This window comes from Pongo pygmaeus, chromosome 21 (assembly GCF_028885625.2).
Source record: "Pongo pygmaeus isolate AG05252 chromosome 21, NHGRI_mPonPyg2-v2.0_pri, whole genome shotgun sequence".
In the NCBI taxonomy this organism is placed as follows: domain Eukaryota; kingdom Metazoa; phylum Chordata; class Mammalia; order Primates; family Hominidae; genus Pongo; species Pongo pygmaeus.
In genome coordinates this window covers 65,968,824-65,983,386 of record NC_072394.2, presented here as the reverse complement: position 1 = coordinate 65,983,386, position 14,563 = coordinate 65,968,824, and the positions used below count along the sequence as shown (strand labels likewise).

Here is a 14,563-nt window from a genome sequence, read left to right as displayed (position 1 = left end):
GGGTCCAGGACTTCTCCAAGCCAAGGAATCTCTGAGACTTTCAGAGAAAACGCCTCGGGGATGCGGGTGGCTCAGACCCCCTAATGGGAAGGTTGATGGGGATCTCACGCCGGAGGGCGCAGGGCGGGAGCAGGTGCCGCGAAGGTCATCCTGGAGGAGGGGGCGGACGCCGGTCATCCCTGCCGCGTCCGGGGCGGGCTCCCCTCAGCTGCAGGTCTGTCCTGGGGCCGCGGCGCCGCCCCTCGCTACCCGAGAAGCCGCGCCATCGCCCCTTTAAGAAGGGTCCCCCTCTCCGGCCGGCGCGAAGCCCCCAGGGGCCGCAGGCGGGGGTGGGAGGGGAGACGCAGCGCAGCTGTTACCCGGGGGTGGGGCTGGGCCGGGGGTTGCGGGGAGGAGGGGGGAACGGGATGCGGAGGGGGCGGGGTCGAGGCTGCAGCGCTTGGGGAGCGGGGGCGGGAGCCGAGCGCGGGGCACCCGGAGGCCTCCTGTACAGGCGGCACCATGGGCTCCTGCTCCGGCCGCTGCGCGCTCATCGTCCTCTGCGCTTTTCAGCTGGTGAGTGGCGACCCCTCCGCGAGCCTCCCGGAGCCCCAGGTGCCCGACCCACGGCTGCTGGGTCCCGCGCCAGCTCCAAGGGGGATGCCTCGGACCCCGGGCTGCTGCGGCCGAAGGTGGCGTCGCCTGCGGGGCGTGGGGAGTCGCGGCGCCCGGTCCCGTCCCCGGTGTGCGTGCGCGGGGGACGGCCGCGGGTCCGGAGCGGCGGGGACAGGTGCCGGGGAGCGGCTGGATGGGCGGGCGGGACGGAAGCCTTCGGGCGGGGCCGCCTGGACCCCATCGCCTGGGGAGGCGTGTGCGGCCCCGGGTGCATCCCCGGGTGCGCGCGTGTCTCTGTCTGTGCGAGCGTTTCCCGCAGCCGGCCCCGGGCGCCGAGTGAGCGGCCAAGTTCCGATTGTGAGATCCGGGTGGGGCGATGACGGAGGCTGTGCCTGCGAGTTTGCGAGTGTAGGGGGCGGGGGGTGAGAGCGTCCTGCCCACCCGCGAGCAAATCGGCCCCGCCCGCCCCCGCCGCCCCCCATTCCGCCCGGCGTGGAGCGATGCGGAGGCGAGAAGGGGCTGGAGCCGATGCCCGGGGCGCAGCGCGGGTGTCTTCTGTATCGGGATTGGCCGGGGCTCCCTCGGCCAAGTTTCCATTCTGCCCCGGAGTCCGAAGCTCCCTGGGACGCCTAGGAGGCGGATTCTTTCCCGGAGCCCGCTGCCCTCGAGGGAGGGGGCTAAACAAAGACCTCGCTAGTCCGGGCTGGGGAAGCTTCTTTGCTTCGATGCTAATTGGCCCTGGGTCTCCCGTCTTAAAAAGGAAACGATGCTTTGTGGGCTGCGGAGCGCAGCTAGACCGCGCGCCTCCCTCCTCCTCCTGAAGCTAGAAGGGCCAGAACGGGCTGTTTCAGAGTTTTGAGCAGCAAAACCCTCGGAGTCAGTGGCTGTGCAGCTTGGGTGTCCTGTCCTCGGCTTAGGGGCACAGGCTTGTGGGGGGACCTGGGCACGGCGGAGGCATCGTGTCCTTCCTCCAGGAAGGAAGGAGCTTCCGGAGCTTTCCTGGGAGGCTCGCTGGGGCTGCGGAGATAACCTGAGGCCCTGCAACAGGCTGGGGAGCCCAAGGACCATCCCAGGCCTTGGAACAGTTGGTATCTTTCAGTGAGTGGCTCCTCAGTGGCAGGAGTCCCTTAGGAGACTGATGGGGAGGGGCTGGAAGCAGGAATGGGGAGGGCAAGGGTGGTCCACTCGAAGACTCGAATGCCCGTCGGATGACCTCATGAAGGACAGGCACCAGCCTGGACGGTACCCCAGTTTGGAGCATGGCCAGTGGCAGTTGGTGGTGCGTGGGCGTCAGGAAGCGAGGCTGCTTTGGGGGACACTAGTGACATTGGTTTCCATCTGTTGAACGTGGTGTGAGGATGTGCTGGGGTTGATGGTGCTGGGGTTTGGGCAGGAGAAATGGGTGCTTCAGTCTCAGGTGCAGGGTGAGGCACGGCTGTGCTGGTCGGATGTGACCTCAGGGTGCAGAGGGGCGGGTGGGGTCGTGTTCCCGTTTCACCTCTGCGGTGGACAGTAGACAGATGGGCGCACATGCAGGCGCTTGGAAATTTGGTTGCAGCCAAGAGGGAAAGAGTCATCCTGGCTTGAGGGCCGCAGGGCTTCACTAGCAGACCTGGGGACTCTCCAGGGACTGGGCAGAGCCGTGTCCTCTCAGGGCCAGCCTCTAGGGTCGCTGCTGAACCGCAGCAGGGAGCTGTCAAAGGCCTTTTGTCCTGGCCGCGCTGGTAATCTGGCAGCCCACTGTGCCTCCTCTGCCTTGGGGAGGAAGAGTCCTTGACCACAGCTCTAGTCACTGCATGGGGGTGGAGGGCCCGGGAGGAAGACGGGGTTGGGCAGCCCTTTTTTTTTTTTGACAAGTCTGAGAATTTTGTGTTACCAAGCTACAGGACAAAGGGCCCAGGCATCTCTTCTGAGCGCCTTTCTCCCCAAAGAACAGTGTGAACTTTGCTAGCTCTAAGCGGGGCTGTGCCGAGTCCGATTCCCAGGCTCTGCCTTGCTGCATTGAGGAGACCCTGGGAGCCAAAGGCCCAGGAAAGGGTTTGGGGCTGGGTCCTCGCAGGGCCACCAGGGTCACCTGCTTCCATGGTGGCATGAGACTCACTGCTCACGCATGTCGCCACATGTCATGGAGCCCTGAGCCTCTGCGAGCCTTGGCTTCGAGATGAAAAAGACGCCCCCTGCCCCTCTGTGCTGCAGGGTCTCCATCCTGGAGCCAGACCTGAGGCTGCTCCTCAGGCCGAGACCCCTTAGCCGAGATGTGCAACATGTCCCAGCCGCCAGCTCAGACCTCACAGAACTGTGCCCGGCGTAGGCAAAGTGGGCCAGGGCAAGAACTGCCCCCTTGGGGGGCTCGCTTACCTTCCCCCCGGGGCTCCGGCAGGGCAGACATCCCTCCTCGTAGGTTAGTGTCCTCTGGGCAGTATGGGGAGGCCTGAGACTTAAGAGTTTTGTGGGCGGCAAGCCACCCAGGTGCCGAGGCAAGAGACCGAGGGTACGAGATGTTCCACTGTAATAAAACATATAATACAACAATAGTTATACTAGATATAGATCATAGACATGATTATATATGAATATCATTAATAATTAGTTTGTAGCAATTACTTTTTGTTCCAATATTATAATAATCCTTGCTCTACAATCGTAACCTAGGAAAAACCAGGTCATACAGAGATAGGAGCTGAGGGGACATAGTGAGAAGTGACCAGAAGGCAAGTGTGAGCCTTCTGTTATGCCCGGACAGGGCCACCAGAGGGCTCCTTGGTCTAGCGGTAATGTCAGTGTCTGGGAAGAACGACCGTTGCCAAGTGGACTGTGGTCTAGTGGTAGCGTCAGTGTCAGGGAAAAACACCCGCTACTTAGCGGACTGGGAAAGGGAGTCTCCCTTTCCCTGGGGGAGTTTAGAGAAGACTCTGTTCCTCCACCTCTTGTGGAGGACCTGACATCAGTCAGGCTCGCCCGCAGTTATCCGGAGGCCTGACTGTCTCCCTGTGATGCTGTGCTTCAGTGGTCACGCTCCTAGTCCGCCTTCATGTTCCATCCTGTACACCTGGCTCTGCCTTTTAGATAGCAGCAGCAAATTAGTGAAAGTACTGAAAGTCTCTGATAAGCAGAAATAATGGCGTAAGCTGTCTCTCTCTCTCCCTCTCTCTCTCTGCCTCGGCTGCCAGGAAGGGAAGGGCTCCCGTCCAGTGGACACGTGACCCACGTGACCTTACCTATCATTGGAGATGGCTCACACTCCTTACCCTGCCCCTTTGTCTTGTATCCAATAAATATCAGCGCAGCCTGGCATTCGGGGCCACTACCGGTCTCCGCGTCTTGGTGGTAGTGGTCCCCCGGGCCCAGCAGTCTTTTGGCTGGGATGGGGGATGGGGGATGGAGTGGCTGGGGTGGGGGATAGGGTGGCTGGGGTGGGGGATGGAGTGGGTTCTGCAGCATCTTCTCTTCTCTGGGTTGTGCTTCACCAGCACGTGGGAAGGAGCTGGTGACGGGTGGGGGCAAGTGCACCAGTCCCTGCAGTTAGCGGCCTGGTCATGGCTTTGCTCAGGTTTTCTTGGTCTCCTAAATATAAAATACCAACTTTATATTCCTCAGGCACCTTTCCCTCCCCCCCGCTGGTTCTCTCTCAGCCCCGTGTGGAGGGCCAGTTCAACAGAATCCTGTAATGTCCTGAAGTGGAGGGGAGACTGCCTGCCTGCCAGAGAGCAGCCTCACCAGCACTGTCCCCAAGGCCGAGATGCAGGCAGCAGGCTGGGGCCTCGGCGTCCGGTACCCTTGTGAATCTGCATCAGTCCCTCCCAGCCATCTGACCCCCCCGAGTGGTGTTTTCTGGGCTGTCTGTGTGTCTGTCACCTGGCCCTACAATTCGTGATTTAGAACAGCGCCCGGTGTTCCCATTCTCCAGATGAGGAAACTGGGGACAGAGGGGATGGGGCCTACTCAAGGGAGGAATGCTCACACGGGGACAGACGGTGACACGCAGGGACACACGGGGTCCTGTCAGGCTCATTTGGGGGTTTTTCTTGGAAGAGCCAAGCACACAGTAGATGCTCAGTGCCTGCTCGGTGGTGGTTATGGAGCAGGAGTTAGAGCCCTGGCGTCCTTCGTCAAACAAAGGTGTGGTGGGCGGGCGTGGGGAGGAAGTCCCTGCTGAGATCCTGTCACCTTGGCCCAGTACCTGGCTGGCGGGCCTGGGGCCTCCCTCGGGTCCACCCTTCATGGTGCCCGCCCTGCTCCTAGGTCGCCGCCCTGGAGAGGCAGGTGTTTGACTTCCTGGGCTACCAGTGGGCGCCCATCCTGGCCAACTTCGTCCACATCATCGTCGTCATCCTGGGACTCTTCGGCACCATCCAGTACCGGCCGCGCTACGTCATGGTGGTGAGTCCTGGGCCCAACCCCCTTTATGGGCAGGTGGGTTGGGGTGACCAGGATGGCGGCTCCCATGGCACCATCCTGGCATATTTTCCTGGACACCACTGAACACCCCACAAATGCCAACCCAGACCCCTGGGTTCAGACCTCTTTGCTGCCTGGACATCTAGAATTCTGGTTTGGACGGAGGGGCTTTTCCGAGGCTGCTTGAAGGAGCAGCTGCATATATTGGGGAGCCCCAGGCACTGAACGCCTTCACGAATTCATGCCCTCAGTAGCCAGGGATCTGGGTGCTGCCATGATCCCTGCTTTACAGATGGGAAAACAGGCACAGAATCACTGCCGCAAGCCCAGGGTGGGACCTGGACCCCAGCAGACCCCTGGCCGTACTGTCCTTGCTGCATCCTCTGGAGAAGCTGAAAGAATGTTCAGAAAAATGTCTCTCTGCTCAGTCAGCATTTTCATTCAGTGCAGAACCAAATAATCGGTCCAGACCAGTGGTTTGCAGCTGACTTTTCCTGTAAAGGGCAGATGGTAAATACCTTAGGTGCTGTGGCCCGTGCAGTCCCAGCGCAAAAGCAGCTGGGCTGTGTGTACACAAATGGGTGTGGCTGTATCCGCAAAACTTTATGCACAAAAGCAGCTGGCAGCTCTTTGGGGCGCTCTCTTGGGGGTGGTTTTTGGGGTGCTCTGCAGTGGAGGCCTGTGCTGTCCACATGCAATGTCTGCCCGGTGAGGCGAGGACAGGTCATGGCAGCTCAGCTGGGGATGCTGTGTCCGTACGCCGACCTGTGCTGGGGCTCCCTTGAGCTGGCTGTCCCACCGCCTCATTCCTGGGGCACCCACATGGGAAAGCTCTGAGACGTGTCCCAGGGTGGGCTTGGGGGACCCCTTTCTCCATGCTGTGCATTTGGGGGCCGCCAGACTCAGGAGCAGAGGCCGCCCCTCCTATGCGATCATGGGACCCCTTCCCCCAGGGGCTGGGTGCAAGCAGGTGTGCCCGGGAGCCGCGTTCAGCTGCCGCCCCATCCTCTCCTCTCCCTAGTACACGGTGTGGGCAGCCGTCTGGGTCACCTGGAACATCTTCATCATCTGCTTCTACCTGGAAGTCGGTGGCCTCTTACAGGTGAGTACAGACCGGGAGGCAGTGGAGACCCTTCCCTGGGGTCCAGGCTGGGCCCCTGGTAACACCCCCTGTGTTTGCCCTTCATCTGTCATCTGAGGCAGGGGCTCAGTCTGTGCATGGCTCTGTCCCCAGCACCCAGAACAGCCCTGGTCTGTAGTTGGTAACTCAGTAAAGGTTTGGGGAAAGACCAGTGATTTGATTGGTGAAAGAAAGGCGTCTGTGGGTATTGGCAGGTGAGGGGGCTCCAGCTGGGGAAGAGGGGCCTCAGAGCAGGGGCAAACTCTGGCAGAGATGTGCAGGTGAATGGACACCACCCTCCTGGGGCCACATGAAGTCCTCTGTCCCAGCCCGACCAACCCTCCAGGCTGGTAAAGCCTCGTGCTTCCTGCAATGCAGGGAACCAGGAGAAACAGGGTGGGGGCCATCGCGGAGCCGACCCTGACCGAGGCTGTTTCAGGCACTTTGCTTGCAGCTCAGAGGTTGGTCCTAAAGCCAGGGTGGGTGGATTTTGGTCTCCCCCAGGGGCTCTCTGCTCTGGCCTGTGCAGCACAGGTGGGCACTAGGGCAGGTGCCCATCCAGGCAGACGGGCCCGCGCTTCCTGGAACCATACCTGGGGCTGCAGCCGGGGAGACTGTCCTGAGGCAGACACACGTCACATGGCAGCTTTGGCCAGAGGCACGAGGAAGGGGCCCGGTGCCCCTGAGAGCGAGTTCTGGGGTCTGGGCAGGGAGGCCTTCCTGGAGGAGGAAGTGTGTGGGTCGAGGGCAGGCACAGGAGCGGCTGGGAGGGCCTTGGTATTCCTTTCCATACCATGGCTGGAGCCCTGGGGGTAGGGTGCAGTGGGAGGACAGGGGAGGTGGGAGGACAGGACCTCCCCTTGCCTTTCTGTGGTGGTGTCCCTGCAGGCTGCAGTGGGTGAGGCCGCCCACCTCCTGGTGCTAATTGGCCCTGCTCCTGCACCTCTATCCTAGGACAGCGAGCTACTGACCTTCAGCCTCTCCCGGCATCGCTCCTGGTGGCGTGAGCACTGGCCGGGCTGTCTGCACGAGGAGGTGCCGGCAGTGGGCCTCGGGGCCCCCCATGGCCAGGCCCTGGTGTCAGGTGCTGGCTGTGCCCTGGAGCCCAGCTATGTGGAGGCCCTACACAGCGGCCTGCAGATCCTGATCGCGGTGAGCGTGGGGAAGGGGGCCCTGGGGTAGGGATGGGTTGATGAGGGAGGGGACGTGGAGCTGGGGGCTCATCTCCCTGGGGTGGGGCCAGCTGACCAGGCCCCAGGCCTGTCTCTGCCTTCCTCATCCCCCACCCTTGCTGGAGAGGTTAAGGTATCATGGGTGGGTCCCATGTGGCTGGCACCTCAGTGCCTCCTCTGCAAACCACCTCCCCCAGGCAGGGCCAACCCAGGCCCTTTCTCAAGTTGAGCGTGGTGTTTGCTGTGGGGAGTGGGAAGGACTCGGATCAGGCCGAGACACCCTGCCTCCGGCTTTGATGGCCCCAAGGAGGAGGGGCATGCATCTTCCTGACAAACCCATCCATGCGTGTCCTGCTTGTTCCCTCGGCTACCCCGAGCCCATGCCAGTCACGGGAAGTGGACGGAGCCTGAGGCTGGGCCGGCAAGAAGCCCCTCAGCCTTGTCGGGAACCCTGGAGTATGCACCTGGCAAGGCTGGCACCACGTGACCCAGGTCTGACTGGACAGGGATTCTGTGGTCCCGGGTGGCGCTGAGGAGCAGCTGTTGCTTGTGCAGGAACGGGACTCTGCCATCCTCTCTGGCCCTGCACGGGTTGGTAGAGAACAGGGGCTACAATGCTGCTCCTGGTCTGGCCACATGGCCACTTCCCCGCTGTGCCTCCTCTGTGAGCCTAACAACCTCCCCGTGCCTCAGCTCCCACTTCTGTAAAATGCAGATGGTGCCAGTGCCTTCTCGAAGTGCTCAGAAGGAGGCAAAAGCTGAGGCGGATGTGTGGAGGGTGCTCGGTCAGCGTTTCACCTCAAGAGCTCCTGGGGCAGGGCCGATGTGACTGTAGCATGGCTGGTGCGGTCGCTGGAGGAACTTCTGACCGATCTCGAGGCTCCCTGGCTTGCCCTGGTGCACACGGTGGTGTTGACGCAACACACCAGGTGGACATGGGGCTTCTAGGAGCGAGGCTCCATGGCCAGCAGCTGGCAGTGGAAGCGGAATTCCAAATCTAAGGAGCCCGTGGCCTGAGCACACGTGACGGTGTGGGTGGCCTCGTGAGCTCCGCGGGCTCCTTCCTGGTCCTGCAGGAAATCAGGCCAGGCAGGTGCTGCCCCATAGCAAGGGGCCACAGACGCACCCCGCCAGCTCCAGTCGGGGCCTGTTTCTCCCACCAAAGCCACTCAGCAAGGCACAGAGGGGGCCCCAATTGTCCCCAAAATATGTGGAACTCAGGTGCCTGCCACTGGAGGAGAAAGAGTCAATTTCACAAGTGTGCACATCAAAGCTCCCGAGATTAGGCTTTGTGAGGAGGCAACAGAAACAAGCTAGGCCGGACGCGGTGGCTCATGCCTGTAATCTCAGCACTTTGGGAGGCCGAGGCGGGTCGATCACGAGGTCAGGAGATGGAGACCATCCTGGCTAACATGGTGAAACCCTGTCTCTACTAAAAATACAAAACAATTAGCCGGGCGTGGTGGCGGGCGCCTGTAGTCCCAGCTACTCGGGAGGCTGAGGCAGGAGAATGGCATGAACCCGGGAGGCAGAGCTTGCAGTGAGCCGAGATCACACCACTGCACTCCAGCCTGGGCGACAGAGCGAGACTCCGTCTCAGAAAAAAAAGGAAGCTAGAGGGGAATGAATGAAGATTCTCTCGGAGCTCTCGGAGGGGGCTGGCATGCTGTGGGAGCCGAGGCTGGAGGAGTGGGCGCTCTGCGTGGCTGGGGAGGTGGGGCCTCCTGTTGGCTTTTATCCTGACTCCCAGGGATGGGAATTTCTTTGATAGGATGTGGTTTCTAAATTCCAGCCAGCTAGTCCTCGCTAGGAGCCTGCCCCTGCTGTTTGCTCTGGAGGGTCTGGGAGAGGCTGGCGGCTTGGTTGGCCTCTGCCCAGCTGTGCTGGGGAGGGAAACGTTGGTGACAAGAGAGTTGTCTGACAAGGCCAGGCTCTGGGGGGTGGGGCGTGGGGCCTGCAGATCCCAGGCCTCCATGCAGCAGGGAGAGGGGAGAGCTTCAGGGTGGGCCTGGGGCTGGAGCCAGGAGGATGAGCAGGAGGCGGTGGTGTGCAGGGCGGGGAGCACGGGGGTGTGGGACAGAGGTGGCCTGCAGGTCCCCAGGAGGGCACTGGCTGGAAGGGGCATCTTCCAATGGCTCCCTAAGCGCGGCTGCCTGTTCAGCACCACGGCCAGCTCCAGGACGGGGGCGTCTTGGGCTCCTTTGGCGTGGCGGGGAGACGAGCCATGGAGGTTGCCCACCCTCGGCCCTGCTCCCACCTGGCCATGGCATGGAACCAGAAATGGGCATTTGGGACACAGCTGCTTGAGTTCGCCTCAATATCAAGGAGACAGGTCTGCCTGCCTCGTGGTAAGAGAGGTCTCCTGGCCCCTGACTGACCCCTAGAAAGGAGCTGGATTTCCAGGAAAGCAACCGCCAACTCGCCTGTATCAGATGGGGTGGGGGGTCGGGGGGACAGAGCCCAAGCATGTCCAGCCCTGGGGCCTGGCCTGCATGTCCTCTCTCCTCTCCTGGGCACGGTGGCCTTCACGGGGGGCTGTTGGGCCAGGTCTATGGAGGAAGAAATCAAGACCAGAAGATGAAGTGAATTTTTGAGGTCACCCGGCTGCTCAGAGGTTGGCCTGAGGTGCAGCCAGGAAGGTTTCCTGCTTCGTTCCGGGGCCCCTCCAGTCACAGAAGTCACAGACCCACTGTCGCCTCCCTAGATGTTGTGGCCTGGAGTGTCTCCGGCCAGGCCCTCTCGCTCATGCTGTTGGTGTTTCTGGCTGCGGCAGCACTGCCTCCCTTTGCCAGAGCCCTTTTTCCCTCAGTGGCCCTGGATGCAGGTGTCTGTGAGGTGTGTGGGGCTTTGCAGTGGCCTGCCCTCTGCTCTGGACTCCCAGTCCTTCCCCTCTCCCTGCCTGACCCCTGCCCCACAGGCAGCAGCCAGCCCCCAACTCTGCCCGGAGTTGCCCGCTGTACCCCGAGTCCTCAGCCTGTCTCTCCTGCACTTTGCTGGGCTCAAAACTAGAATCCCAGATGGCTTGCTTCACAGAGGAGGAGGAACCCCTGGTGGCTACTGGCTGGAGTGGGCTGGGGCCAAAGGCAAGAGGCCCGAGGGGACGCTGGGCTGGGTCTGTGCTGGCCTGGGGTTCATCCAGCCTGGGCTTCTGTGTCCTCACCCTGCTCCCTGCAGCCACTCAGGCTGACCTGGTCATCTTCCCCACCCAATATCCATTATCCTCACCCACCTGCCCCTACCCAGTTGAGTGGGGTGGGATGGAAGGCAGGGGTGCGTCCGGAACTTGAGAGCTGAGGATGCCCACGGGTCAGCTCTCCCACTCCATGTTACAGAGGAGGAACCTGAGGTCCAGGAGAGGCAGGGCCTTGGTGGTCTGGGGCGCTCCGGTGCGTCTGCCCACATCGCCGCAGTGACACCCCGCAGTCTCGCCTGGCCGCACTCACGCCCCTACCTGTGGTGTCTTTCAGCTTCTGGGCTTTGTCTGTGGCTGCTATGTGGTCAGCGTGTTTACGGAGGAAGAGGACAGCTGTGAGTATGGGGCCTCCGCAGGCAGCGGGGCGGGAGACGGCTACAGAGGTGGCAGCTCTGAGTCTGTCCTGTCTGGGGCAAGGCGAGAGACCTCCCCACTTGGGAGGGACCCCACGTCCAGCAGGGCCTTGCTCACGGCTGTAGGCCTGAGCGAGGACTCGCCACACACCAGGGAAGAGATGAGCAGAGGTCCTGGCCTGGGGGCTCCAGTGGTCAGCTGCCCCCCAGGTCCAAGGGCTCCTGTGCTTCGGGCTGGGCCTGCCCTCATGATCCCTGCAGTGGCCACAGGTAGAAGGTCTGAGCTCAGACTGCCGAGGTCCAGGCCGATGCAGCCTCCAGGCAGATCAGAACCGGGCCCCATGGCCAGGACGTTCACATCAGGCCCTCAGTGGCAACCTGGACCCATCTAGGCAGCTCAGAACCAGGCCCCGCTGGCCGGGACACTCACATCAGGCCCTGGGTGGCAGCCTGGACCCCCAGGCCCCACTGGTCGGGACGTTCACATCAGGCCCTTGGTGGCAGCCTGGACCCATCTAGGCAGCTCAGAACCAGGCCCCGCTAGCTGGGACACTCACATTAGACCCTCGGTGGCAGCCTGGACCCCCAGGCCGCACTGGCTGGGATGTTCACATCAGGCCTTCAGTGGCAGCCTGGACCCATCTAGGCAGCTCAGAACCAGGCCCCGCTGTCCAGGACACTCACATCAGGCCCTCAGTGGCAACCTGGACCCATCTATGCAGGGTTTTCATTTTCCCTCTGCTCGCCAGCCCCTGTCAGCTTTCCTGTGATTTGCAACACGAGTGGTCCACACTCAGGCGCCCTCGCCGGGCCCCTCATCCTGATGTGGTCTCACAGGAAGACCCTGTGGAGAAGGATAGAGCCGGGTGGGGAAGGGCAGATGCCAAGCAGGGTCTGGGTGTGCCCAGGGGGCCCACGGTTCCTATGGACAGAACTATCCCTGGGGTCAGAATCCAGTTCAGAGCCATCTGTCCCCAGGACTCCAGGAGCCATGGAGTCAGCAGTCCACATGTCAGAGGGCACCCTACCCTCAGACCGGGCCTGATTCCAGAGGCGAGGAATGCCCTCAGAGCCTCAGCCCCCAGCGCCCAGCATCCCTCAGCCACTCTGCTGCTGATCCTAAACCATCACTCAGAGCTCAGCCAGCTTCCTGGGAGGAGGCAAACGGCTTCCACATGCTGGTTCCATTCAAACATTTTAAGATGGGAATCCCATTTGAACCTGGGGTTCAAAATGCATCGACTTTGCCCAGCAAGCCCCTGCCGCCTGCTGGCTGTGCAGACACAGTGTCAAGGAAGCCGTCGGTCTGAACGTGACAGAGGGTGGCCGGAGAGTGGGCGGAACACGGTGCAGCCCCTGCACAGGCTGGAGGACCCGGGCTGTCCTACCCCCGCCATCCCCCGAAGCCATCCCTGCACATGCCAAGGACCCGGGCTGTCCTACCCCCGCCATCCCCTGAGGCCGTCCCCGCACAGGCCAGAGGAACTGGGCTGTCCTACCCCCGCTGTCCACCGATGCCATCCCCGCACAGGCCGAGGACCCGGGCTGTCCTACCCCTGCCGTCCCCCCAGGCCGTGTCCCCTCTGCTGTCACGTCAGGGCTCTGGGCACCGTCTGTGCCCCCAAGGACCCCTTGGGCTTTGTTCTCTGGTTGGGCTTGTTTTCCACTCTGACATCTTTTCCATTGTGTGGGTTTTGTTTTATTTGGGTCTTGATTTCTTTCAGTTGATTTCATTGGTGGATTTGATCCATTTCCTCTCTACCATGTCAATGAAAAGCCACCCAGCCTCTTGTCCAAGCAGGCGTACTTGTAAGTATGGCTGGCAGAACCTGCTCTGCGGCCAGCCTGGCCAAGCTGGCGCTCACAGTGAGAGGCTGCCTTCCCTGGGGGCCTCACCAGGCACCTGCCTGTCCGTTCTGCCATCCATCCGTCCATCCATCCACCCTCACTTTTCTAACATCTGCTTCCTGCCAGGCTCTGGGGTGGTACTGGGGCTGCAGAGACCTAGGACCCAGTCCCAGCCCAGAAGCTCAGAGCCCAGCAGAGATGGAGCCTGTGGGAGGAGTTGGGTCCAGGAGTCGTCTCTGAGTCAGGGGCCGCAAGGGTGTCCTGAAGAGCCACTTCCCAGCAGGTGGCATGGGGGTGCCGTAGGGGTCTCTCCGTGGCAGGAGCTGGGGACCTGGTTTCCTATCTGGCAGAACCAGACTTGTTTCTTGAAAGGCAGTGTCCACAGCTCTGCAAACCCCAGACTTTGGCATGGGGTGCCGGGGCTCCCAGCTGGCCTCCTCTGAAATAGCTTTTGCCACACAGCCCGCCCTGTACACAATCCTAGTTTGGGGCTCAGAATAGGTGGCTGCACCGCCCCTGGGCTGCCCAGGCCCCCAGAGACTCCTGATGGCACGCCCCTGGGTAGCCCCGGCCCTTCTCTCCTGAAAATGAGGGCTGTCACGGCAGGGGCCGTTCAAGGTAGCAGGAGCCCAGCTCCCATGTCAGAGAACAGGGGAATAAAGACCTGGGCAGGGGTGGGGTCACACGCAGGCCCTGAGCCAGGGTCCCAGGCACACCCCTGGGTGAGCCCCCACTCCACTCCCAGCCCCACAGGCCAGACCCCACTGAGATGTCAGTAAACAGGCACAGGACGCTGACCTGCTGGCACAGGGAGAGGCAGTGGGGGCTTTCCAGAGCCCCAGCCCCACCCACCTCCTTTCTGCCGAAGGTCTGAAGCCGTCCACTGCTTGGACTTTGTTCCATTTCAGGTTCTCCAGGGGGAGGGGGTGGCAGCCCCCAGTGGCCGCCCCAGCCCTGTTCCCCCAGGTGCTCTCTGACCTTGTCCCCCCAGGCCTGCGTAAGTGAGGAAACAGCTGATCCTGCTCCTGCGGCCTCCAGCCTCGGCGACTGACCAGTGACAATGACAGGAGCTCCCAGGCCTTGGGACATGCCCCCACCCAGCACCCCCCAGGTGGCCAGCAGCACCTGCCCTGGGTTCTAAGTGCTGGACACCAGCCAGGGCGGCAGGGCAGTGCCACGGCTGGCTGCAGCTTCAAGAGAGTTTGTAATTTCCTTGCTCTTAAAAAAAAAAAAGAAAACATACAAAAGAAAAGGCAGAGCCCCACATGCCCACCTCCTCCGGCAACATGGGGGTCACAGCTCTGCCCCCAGGCCGTCTTCTCGTCGAGGAGCCCCTCCCTCAGGTGCCCACCTGGGGCTGCTGGACCCTCGGGCTGCAAGCACTGCTGCTGGGATGCAGCGACGCGGGAACGGCGCAGCCTCCCCAGGAAGTCAATGTGAGCCCCGAGACCCCTCAAGTGGTGAGGGCCCCAGTTGAACATGGAGGGTGCCCAACCCCAAACTCGTGCCGGAAGAACCCCCACCCCACCCAGGAGCTGAGGCTGATGGAGCCCTGGGGTGGGGGCTGGGCTTGACCAGGAACGGCAGAGCCAGGCCCCAAGGCATAGGGCAGGGCACGTGGTGGTGACGAGCAGGCGGTACTCTTGTAAAGAGGGGTCTTGGGCAAACAGTTCCAAAGGCTCCCCCAGGTATCATCAAGTTGGTAAATAAACAGGAACATGGCCCTCACCCACTCTCCGGAAGATGCTGAGCTTGGGGGACAGTCAGGGGTACTCAGGTGGGGCCTGAGGCCTGCCCGTTCCTTAAAATACTGGAGGATAAGCACGAGGGGGAGGCAAGGGGCCCGGAAGGGGGTGTCCGCGGGAGTGGGGGAAGTTTGGGGAGC

The 14,563-nt window shown here is 62.0% G+C and overlaps 1 protein-coding gene across 9 annotated transcripts; it reads left to right on the top strand.

The window, feature by feature from the left end:
* Window positions 1-440: 440 nt before the first annotated feature.
* NKAIN4 (sodium/potassium transporting ATPase interacting 4) lies at window positions 441-14,409 on the top strand. 9 transcript variants are annotated; one of them, XM_054468104.2, is made up of 8 exons: window positions 441-555; window positions 4,192-4,365; window positions 4,837-4,974; window positions 6,014-6,094; window positions 7,067-7,264; window positions 10,752-10,812; window positions 12,555-12,639; window positions 13,670-14,409. In XM_054468104.2, the coding sequence occupies exons 1-8, from the start codon at window positions 502-504 to the stop codon at window positions 13,677-13,679; spliced, it is 801 nt and encodes a 266-aa protein (XP_054324079.1). In that variant the 5' UTR covers window positions 441-501; the 3' UTR covers window positions 13,680-14,409. The 9 variants fall into 9 exon arrangements, with proteins under 9 accessions (XP_054324079.1, XP_054324081.1, XP_054324077.1 ...); XM_054468106.2 differs by lacking the exon at window positions 4,192-4,365; XM_054468102.2 differs by lacking the exon at window positions 441-555 and having other exon boundaries at window positions 3,995-4,365.
* The last annotated feature ends 154 nt before the right edge of the window (window positions 14,410-14,563 follow it).

Coding starts and splice junctions, on each gene's coding strand:
- NKAIN4 (XM_054468101.1), top strand. CDS start 4,015: ATGGAGTGGGTTCTGCAGCATCTTCTCTTCTCTGGGTTGTGCTTCACC. Junction 4,975..6,013: donor GGCCGCGCTACGTCATGGTG/GTGAGTCCTGGG, acceptor TCCTCTCCCTAG/TACACGGTGTGGGCAGCCGT. Junction 6,095..7,066: donor AAGTCGGTGGCCTCTTACAG/GTGAGTACAGAC, acceptor CCTCTATCCTAG/GACAGCGAGCTACTGACCTT.